General features: G+C 48.8%; 1 protein-coding gene across 1 annotated transcript in view; it reads left to right on the top strand.

Annotated features, from left to right (window-relative positions):
• Window positions 1-10,105, top strand: part of WDR59 (WD repeat domain 59) — a 113,239-nt gene that overhangs the window by 59,173 nt on the left and 43,961 nt on the right. The window contains exon 14 of the mRNA XM_019505803.1: window positions 1,316-1,480. Coding sequence (XP_019361348.1) covers window positions 1,316-1,480 — 165 coding nt within the window. The remainder of the gene's footprint in view (window positions 1-1,315; window positions 1,481-10,105) is intronic.

Raw genomic sequence — 10,105 nt, forward strand, 5'->3', positions numbered from 1 at the left:
TTTTTTTTTTTTTTTTTTTTCTGGGGGCTGAGGTGAGGTTGACTTGTCTCTAGCTCCCTGGGTTCTCCTTCTTCCCTTTCTTAAAATGGACACCATGTTTTGCCCTTTTTCCAATCATCTGGGACTTCTGATTGCCATGAATTTTCAAAGATTGATGGCCAATGGCTCTGCAGTCATATCAGCCAACTACCTCAGCACTCTCGGGTGCATACCATCCGACCCAATGGACTTGTATATGTCCAGCTTCTCTAAATAGTCCCTAACCTGTTGTTTTGCCCCTATTGGCTGCTCACCTCCTCCCCAAACTGTGCTGCCCAGTGCAGTAGTCTGGGAGCTCACCTTGCCTGTGAAGACTGATGCGAAATAAGCATTGAGTACTTCAGCCTTTTCTGCATCCTCTGTTACAAGATTGCCTCCCCCATTCAGTAGTGGACCCACACTTTCCCGCTCTTGCTACCGACATACTTGTAGAAACCCTTCTTGTTACCCTTCACATCCCTTGTTAACTGCAACTCCAAATGCACTTTGGCCTTCCTGATTTCATCCCTGTGTGCCAGAGCAATGCGCTTATACTCCTTCGTAGTTGCTTGTCCAACTTTCCACTTCTTATCAGCTTCTTTTTGCGATTAATTTATTGAAGAGTTCCCTGCTAAGCTAAGCTGGTCTCCTGCCATACTTGCTAGTCTTCCTGCATGTCAAGATGGTTTGTTCCTGCACTCTCAGTGAGATTTCTTTAAATTGCAACCAGCGCTCCTGGACTCCTCTCCCCCTCAGACTGGCTTCCCAAAGGATCCTGCCCATGAGTTTTTCCTAAGCAAGTCAGTCTGCTTTTCTAAAGTCAAGGGTCAGCATGGTCTTGAAGCATGGAAATGTTTAATAAGGCTTAGCTCTCAACAGAGGTCACTTTGAACTTGGCCCACACTACTGCAGCTGCAGTCCCTGCTATCCTATCACCACCTCAGCCCAGTGGTGAGGAGAGGCAGTAGCAGCAGCACAAAGCCCCCTGCAGAAGGCCAAAATGCCACAAAAAGGCCCCCAGCTCCGTGGGTTGGATAAAATGGGTCTGCAGGGTGAATTCATCCTCTGGGCCATAGGTTGCCAGTCTCTGAACTAGGTGGTCAGATGGTGAATGCTGAATCAGTTCTGTTTCTGAGGCTTCTGCTGTTTGTCTGTGTTTGCAGTTCCTGCATATAGTGTGGGGTTTGAATCTTATGCATGCAGAGAGACCATGCTCCTCGGAATTTAATTTCAGCCATGGTATGTTTAAAGGTCCTTGGCAGCCTAACTGAAAATCAGTTGTTTTTTTCTTTCACAGATGGATGCAGGGAATCGTAGCTGCACAGTGTCTGTACACTGTGGCAGCCACATAGTCACGATGCTGGTGATGTTCCCTGTACAGTATCCCAATAATGCTGCACCTTCCTTCCAGTTTGTCCAGCATACCAATATCACTCCTCCAATGAAAACAAAGCTGCTTAAGGTATGTGTATGCATGTATATGTGGTCTCTATAAAAGTACTTCATTGTGTCCCGACTGCTGCAGTGACATGTTTGACTTCTCAGGTCCATGACTGGGTCAATGACCGCTGCCTGCACTTAGACAGTGTCACTCAAGAGTTGATGTACTCCAGAACTTGGCATGTGTTTCATTGGCACTAGTTAGGCCTCATCTAGAGCAGTGGTTTTCAACCTTTTTTGTACCAGGACCTATTTATAAAGATCAGTGGCTGGTCCTGACCCAGTAAATAGATATCTAGATAGAGGCTAGATAATCACCTAGCTGGGGTCATTTGACCCCAGCACTCTTTCCTGCCCATGACAGAGGGTCGGACTTGATGACCTGCTCAGGTCGCTTCTGACCCTACCAACTATACATGCTGAGCCGCTGCTCTACCAGCCACCATGACCCAGCCACCACTCCCCTCAGGCCACCCATTCTGCCTGTCACCCCACCTCCTCTCCAGGCAGAGCCATGACCTGAGGCAGGAGGAGATTAGGGCAGCAATGCCAACCCCCGCTTTGGTCCTCCCACAGTCCATTACTCCTTGCGCTGTTGGCAGCATGGATGTCGTAGGGGTCCTGGCAGCAGCAGCAATGAATCTTGCTACTCTGCTCTGCTGCATTGGATCCTGTCTGCTGGGCCATGGAGGCAGCTCCTGCCTGTGCTGATATTGCCAGGCTTCAGTCCCATGCTGGCTGCAGGCACACACATCTGGAGGGGGCACATGCCTCCCCATGCTCACCAACACATCACCTGTACCTTCTGTGGCAGAATGCCGTCTCTGTCTCTCCCCAAACTCTGCTATCAAGTGGGTGACCAATCTGACAGTTTGGTTACCATGGTCACTGAAGAGGGCAGATACCCCAGGCCCCATCAATTTCAGGTAACCCTGAGTTGCAACCTGAGCTGGATACGTTTCTGAGGGAGAAGGGAAACCTGCTCCCTTTGCCTGTGTCACTGGCCTCTCACGCCTGGGTAGGGTCTTAAACTCCCTATTGTTCTAAGCAATGTCATCATGACTGGGAGGGGGTTAGAGACCATGCCAGTCTACCTGGCAACCAGTGATGCATTTCATATTGTTTGGCTGGCAGCCAACAGTTGCTGGCCTTCATTGGATCAGGTAAATGAGGTCATAAGGTCTATATAAGTGAAGGACTGACCAGGAGGTGGGGCAGCAGCCATGATGAGACTCTCAGAGAAGCTGGACCATCTGAAACTCACTCTTTCTCTTGAAACTCATGGCCAATGAACTGCTTGCCTCCAAAGGAAATCTCCACCTGCCTCTGGATGATGCTTGTGAGTAAGCTGCTTGAGACCTAACTAGATATAGCTTGCAGTAACACAGATGCATAATCAAAGGCTACCATGCCACTGTTTGCTCTAAGGGATTTCTCTGACATTGCACTACCCTGTACCCTATTCCAAACCTACTCCTTGTAACCAATAAAGTTCTCCTTTGTCCCTAGCGTGGGAGACTTATTGGGAGAGGGGCTAGATTATGCCTTGGGGTCCCGTTGGTTCAGCTGGGTAAGGGAGACCCTTATTTGTGCTTCAGACTAAGGGAAGCACCCCAAGTTCTTGCAGTGGATCAAGTACCCTCAAGGACTACTGGGCCTGCGTTTCTGAGAGGGCACAGGGGCACAATCAGTCCAGACCTTGGGTGGTGGCTACCTTACCCCCGGGCTTGCAGGTGTGCTCCAAGAAGGGGGTCAGCTGGATGTGAGGTCCCCCCAGGGAGGCACTCAGAGCCTGGAAGGCGGTTGGGCACAGTGAGGCAGGTGGCTCAATGCAGGAGCACCCCCTACTGGTCCCCATCACCCTTTTGTGTTGCCTATGCCCCACCTTGCCCCATAGACTTACCTGCAGGGAGCTGTGGGAGCTGCTTTCCACACTGCCTGGCTGCCACTTGCATGTGTGTGCACACATACACATGGTATCCCCTGCTTGATTCTTTCTCCCACTCCCCCAGCCCCTTGCAGGTTCAAATTCTGCCAGCCTGCAAGGGGAACCTGCTGTTTCCCAAGGTTTTCTCCTTTTAAAATAAAAAATCCATGTTTTTCCATGGCAAATGGAGAATCCAAATCCCTGTTTATTAGTATGCACAGTATTAACATATAGTGAAGCACAAGCAGCATCTGTTTTTTTCAAAATGCAAAATATTGTCCATTTTTAAGTGTGTTTTGTGACCCTTTCATTAATTCTTATGGCCCACTTTTGGGTCACAACTCACAGGTTGAGAAATGCTGTTTTAGAATACTGTATGCAATACTGGTCTCTGCATTTTAAAAAAGGACATGGAGAAGTTAAGGTTTGCAGGCAGGTGGCAATTAATAAAGGGCTTGGAAGGCAGGCCATATGAGGGAAGATTGAAAGAAATAGGCATGTCCAGCTTACAGAAGGGGTGATTTATGATGGTAGGCTTGTAATATCCAAAGGGTTGCCATAAAGAAGAGGGAGAATGCTGTTACTGTGGAGAACAGGATGTGAACCTATGGCATAAAGTTGTAGCAAAGTAGATTGGATATAAGGAAAAACTTCACTGTTAAGAGTGAGGCAGTGAAATAGACTGTACAGGGAAGTTGCGGACTCTCCATAGTTGGAGGTTTTCAAGAAGAGGTTGGATAGCATTGATCAGGAATGATCTAGGAGTAGCTGTGCCTTGAGTGCTCTGTAAAAAGCAACAGTTGAAAGCCCAGGAGCCTTGCTCATCTCCCACACATCACTGAGAGATAATGAGAAGAGCTCTGTAGCTTAGAGACGGATACTGGCAATTACTATATTCAGCAGCAGGTGAACAAAACAAATCCACAACTGGCTTTATAATGAAAGAAGATTAAAGGACCTGGAATAAGATTATGTAGTGGATACAGAAGAGTTTAGGCTGTCTGGTAAGAAAGTGTGATGTGTGGAATTGTGCTTGCTGTCCCCAGGCTGCAGAACAGAATGGAGGTGGTTTAGTGTTTTCCATGCAGTGGGCTTTGCTGCTTGCCTCAGGGGGCTGGAAAGATTTTTTTTTTTTTTTTTCTCCTTCTGTTGCTACAGGTGTCATGGGACGGCTGGGATGTCCCTTCCTCAGATGCGCTGGGTGCTGGTTGCAGCCAAGACTGGGAATTTTGGCTGGTGTATGCCAGTGTTCCTACTGGGATTAAAAATCTTGGCTAGGGGGAGCCCACCTTTTCTCTGTTGCTGCAGAGAATAAAATGTGGATCAGTGATTTGCAGTTGCAATCAAGTTAGGTTTAGATTAGACGTGAGGAAAAACTTCTTCACTGTTAAACCGGTGAGGCAGTGGAACAGGCCGTTCAGGGAAGCTGTGGAATCTCCCATCACTGGAAGCGTTCAAGAAGTGGTGGGGCTTGCACTGGTCAGGTGTGATCTAGGCATAACTATGCTTATGTTCTACTCTGGGGAATCTCCCATGTTTCTGGGCTTTGCCAGTTGCCACATGGGACCAGAAGAGAATTTTTTCCCTTCCTGCTGCTATATATGCACCAGGATCTTTTTAACCTTCCTCAGAAGCACTGCGTGTTGGCTGCAGCCAATGCTGGAGATCTTGATTGGGGCATGCCAGTGCTCCTACCGGTACTGAAACCCAGAGGTTCTTGGCTAGAAGGTCTTGCCTCTGTGCTCAAGGTTAGACTGACTTGCCACATTTGGGATCAGGAAGGAATTTTACTCTGTGGTCAGACTGGTATGGACTTGGGGTTGTCTTCCTCTGTAGTGGAGGAGCATGGCTGTCTCTCTTGGAGCTCTCCAGTATATTTTAACAACCCTTGTGGCAGCAAAATACTAACTGTCGTTCCCCTGTTTTACCTGTAAGAGGCTAGGGTGCTGTGCAGGCAGGGGGCTGGATTAGATGGCCTCCTAAGGTCTCTTTCATGCCTACTTTTCTTTGATTTAAAAGGGCGAGTTTGAGTGCAGTAAGGTGAAAAATTCCTGGGCTTGTAGTTTGTCTATCTTTGGTACTTTTCTTGTCCCTATGGCTCCTAAGGTCTGAGCACTTCACAGCTTTTAATGAACTTACCACAACCTCCCTGCAAGGGAAGGCAGTCCTCTGTGCCACTAAAGTGATTTAGTGGCCACGGTCATGCAGGAAGTCCTCAATATAGAAGTGAACTGAACCTAGGTCTCCCAAGGCTTAGGTTAGTGCCCCAACTTTTTTGAATTGTAGTAGTGCAGTTTCTTGTTTTTCCTGAGAAAGTAGGGTAATTGGTTAGTCACCTCAGGTATCTGTACACAAACACACAGAGCCTGGGAAACAAGCAGGGAGAATTAGATGTCCTTGCACAATCATGGAGCTATGACATTATTGGAATAACAGAGACTTGGTGGGAGCTCACATGACTGGAGCACTGTTATGGATAGGTGCAAACTGTTCAGAAAGGACAGGCAAGGGAGAAGAGAAGGAGTTGCACTTTATGTAAAAGAGCTGTACGATTGCTCAGAGCTCCAGTATGAAGCTGGAGATAACCCAGATACTTTCAACAGCATAATGTTAGAGGGGAGAGTAACAAGGGTGATGTTGTGACAGGTGTCTGCTATAGTCCACCAGACCAGGAGGATGAAGTAGATGAGGCTTTCTTCAGGCAACTGATGGAAGTTTCCTGATCGTGGGCCCTGGTTTTTTATGGGGGATTTCAGTCATCCTGACATCGCCTGGGAGTGCAATACGGCAGTGCACATGCAATCCAGGAAGTTTTTGGAGAGCGTTAGAGACAACTTCTTGGTGCAAGTGTTGGAGAGACCAACTAGGGCAGGGGTGTCCAACCTTTTTGAATGTGGGGCCGGATCATGAACTTTTTATCACCCAGTGGGCTGGCAAGCCATATTCAAACACCCTGTCCTGGGCCAGAGAGACCCTGCCTGTGTAGCCCTACTGCACCTGCCTGTTACTGCAAGGTTCGTGGTAGCTGCTGGTGGGCAGGGGCAGGAGGGACCCATTCTGCATCCAGCCAGCTACTGCCCCAGAGACTGAAGGGGAGAAATAAATAGCTTCACATCCCCATCCCCGGAGCAGCGCAGCCCCACAAGCCGGCACTGCCTGAGGGGGGCTGGAGCGAGGCAGCCGCTGCACCACAGCACCTTGCCCGCCTGCACAGCCCTGCTCACCATCATGCCTGGCCACCCACGCATGTAGCCCCAGTGGCCTCAGCACTGCGAGCCTGGAGCATGGGGTCCACTGCCTTGCCCCGCACAGGTCATGCCGGGACCCTGCCTGCTGAGGCCTCCCGTGCTGGCTTCCCACATGCTGCTGGGGAGGGGAGGGGGCTGGCCAGGTCGGCACCAGCCAGAAACAAGCAGCAGCGGAGCCATGTGCTGCTCAGGACTGACCGGTGCAGGCAGGGGGAAAGTGCAGCTGTGGATGGCAAGTTGGGCAGCAGTGACCACGAGATGATTGAGTTCAGGATCCAGGTGAAAGGAAGATAGGAGAGCAGCAGAGTGTGGACCCTGGACACCAGAAAAGCAAGCTTTGACTCCCTTGGGGGACTGATGGGCAGGATCCCCTGGGAGGCCAATCTGAAGGGAGGAAAGGAGTCCAGGAGAGCTGGTTTTGTTTTAAAGAAACCTTACTGATTTGCAGGAACAACCCATCCTGATGTTCAAGAAGACTAGCATATGTGGCAAGCAACCAGCTTGGCTTAACAGAGAACTCTTTAGTGAGCTTAAACACAAAAAGGAAGCTTACAAGAAGTGGCTGCTTGGTCAAAACTTGGGAGGAGTATAAAAATATTGCTCAGGCATGTAGGGATGAAGTCAGGAAGGCCAAAGTGCAACTGGAGTTGCAGCTAGCAAGAGACATGAAGGGTTTCTACAAGTATGTTAGCAACAAGAGGAAGGTCAGGGAAAGTGTGGGTCCCTTACTAAATGGGGGAGGCAACCTTGTGACAGGTTATGGGTAGGGATTCTGGTTTTCTCTAGTTTTAAAAAATCCCCAATTTATATATTAGTGGTGTTTCATTTAAATCATGGAAATGTGGATTTGGGGTTAATTTTTTAATCTGAAAATTGTGGATTTTATTTAAATCGGAGAAAACCAGGATCCCTGGTGTTGAGGAAAAGGGTTAAATACTTAATGCCTTTTTTTTTTTACCTTTAGCCTTCACAGGCAAGGTCAACTCCCAGACTACTGCATTGGGCAGCACAGTCTGGAAAGAAGGTGAGCAGCCCTCAGTAGTGGGGTGGGAAAAAAACCCAAAACAAACCAGGATGGGGACTACTTAGAAAAGCTGGATGTGTACAAATCCATGGGGCCTGATGCAGTGCATCCAACGGTGCTGAGGGAGTTGGTTAATGTGATTGCAGAGCCCCTGGCCATTATCTTTGAAAACTCATGGTGATCAGGGGAGGTCCCACATGATTGGAAAGGGCAAATATAGTGCCTATCTTTAAGAAAGGGAAGAAGGAGGTTCCAGGGAATTACAGACCATTTAGTCTCACCTCATTCCCCAGAAAAATTATGGCGCAGGTCCTCAAGTAATCCATTTCTAAGCACTTGGAGGAGAAGGTGATCAGGAACAGTCGGCATGGATTCACCAAAGGCAAGTCATGCCTGACCAACCTGATTGCCTTCTATGATGAGAACTGGCTCCGTGGACGTGGGGAAAGCAGTGGATGTGATTTATACATTGACTTCAGCAAGGCTTTTGATAATGTCTCCCACAGGACTCTTTCAAGCAAACTGAGGAAGTATGGATTGGATGAATGCACTGTAGGGTGGATAGAAAGCTGGCTGGATTGTCAGGCTCAACAGGTAGTGATCAATGGCTCAACATCTAGCTGGCAGCCAGTATCAAGTGGAGTGCCCCAGGGGTCAGTCCTGGAGCCAGTTTTGTTTAATATCTTCATTAACGATCTGGAATATGGGATGGAGTGCACCCTCAGCAAGTTTGCAGATGACACCAAGATGGGGGTGTGTAGTAGATGCACCTAAGGGTAGAGCTAGGATTCAGAGTGACCTAGACCAATTGGAGGATTGGGCCAAAAGAAATCTCATGAGGCTCAGCAAGGACAAGTGCAAAGTCCTGCCCTTAGTGTGGAAGAATCCCATGCACTAGTACAGACTGGCACTGGCTAGCTAGGCAGCAGCTAAGCAGAAAAGGGCCTGGGGGCTACAGTGGATGAGAAGCTGGATATAAGTCAGCAGTGTACTCTTGTTGCCAAGAAGGCTAATGTCATACTGGCTGCAATGGTAGGTGTGTTGCCAGTAGGTCAAGGGAAGTGATTGTTCTTCACTGGTGAGGCCATATCTGGAGTAGTGTCCAGTTTTGGGCTCCACACTAGAAATGATGTGGATAAGTTGGAGAGGGTCCAGCAGAGAGCAGCAAAAATCATTTAGGGAGTTGGGGCACATGAATTCTGTGGAGAGGCTGGGGGAACTGGGCGTATTTAGTCTGCAAAGGGAAGACTGGGGAGGGGATTTGATAGCAGCCTTTAGCTGTGAAGGGGAGTTCCAAAGAGGATGGAGTTAGACTGTTCTCAGTGGTGACAGATGACAGAAGAAGAAGCAATGGTCTAAAGTTGCAGTAAGGGAGGCTTAATTTGTCTATTAGGAAAAACTTCCTCACTAGGAGGATGGTGAAGCACTGGAACAGGTTACCTTGAGGGGTAGTGGAATCTCTATCCGTGGAGGCTTTTAAGATCTGGCTTAAAGCCCTGGTTGGAATGATCTAGTTAGGGATGGTTCTGCTTTGAGCAGGGGGTTGGACTAGATGACCTCCTGAAGTCCCTTCCAACCCTGAGTGAGTGAGTGAGTTTGTTTGTTTGTTTGTTTGTTTTGTTTTTTTTCCTACGAGTCTAGTGAATAGATGGGATGTGTGCTAGGTAGTGCTAGGTGTTGTACAAGCACAGAGCATGTACCATCCCTGCCCTCAAGAGATTAGTGGCTTCATCCTTCTGTCTCAGTACTGTGCATTTCTCTAGTATAGTGGTTCTTTATTTTGTTAAATGGTAAGGTATCCCATGTTAGATTCAAGGCACACCTCTGAAAATGCTAGCTCTTAGCTATCACTTTGGGGGGTTTTTTCACTACAGAAAAATAGAGCAATTCTTCTGTTGCAAAGAACTCAGACCACAGCTGGTCAGAAACAGTGGATTCCTGTTTTGAAATCACTGAGCATTTTGTTTATCTTGTGAATTGTTTAGGTCGGGGCAGGCAAAATACAGCTTTTGAGCCGACTCCAGCCCACCAGGCACTTTTTCATCTTCCCTGCAGGCACCCACCAACAAATTGTACACCACTCAGCCCTTCTGCCCGTGAGGGTGGGAGCAAGGTGTCCAAGTATACACCCCACCCCCCACCCCAAACGTACCCTGTTGTGCCTCTCTCCCATCCTCATGGTTGGAAGGGTTCTGCCCAGCCAACAGTAGCTTCTGGGTGAAGCTGCTGCTGCTGCTGCTGCTGCTGTTGTAGCCACCCCCAGGGGACTTGTTTGGCTTCCCTGGCATCCCCCTTGCTCTGGGCACCAGGTAGGGAAGTGGCAGGGGTGGGGGGAGCTGCAACTGGGTGGGATAGGGAGCATGGGGCTGGGGCTGGTGGCAGTATGGAGCCCACACGCAAGGGGGCAGTGAAATCATGGAGATGTGGGGCTGGAAGGGACCGGCAGAG

This window comes from Gavialis gangeticus, unplaced genomic scaffold (genome assembly GCF_001723915.1).
Source record: "Gavialis gangeticus isolate Ggan-Ray unplaced genomic scaffold, GavGan_comp1, whole genome shotgun sequence".
NCBI lineage: Eukaryota > Metazoa > Chordata > Crocodylia > Gavialidae > Gavialis > Gavialis gangeticus.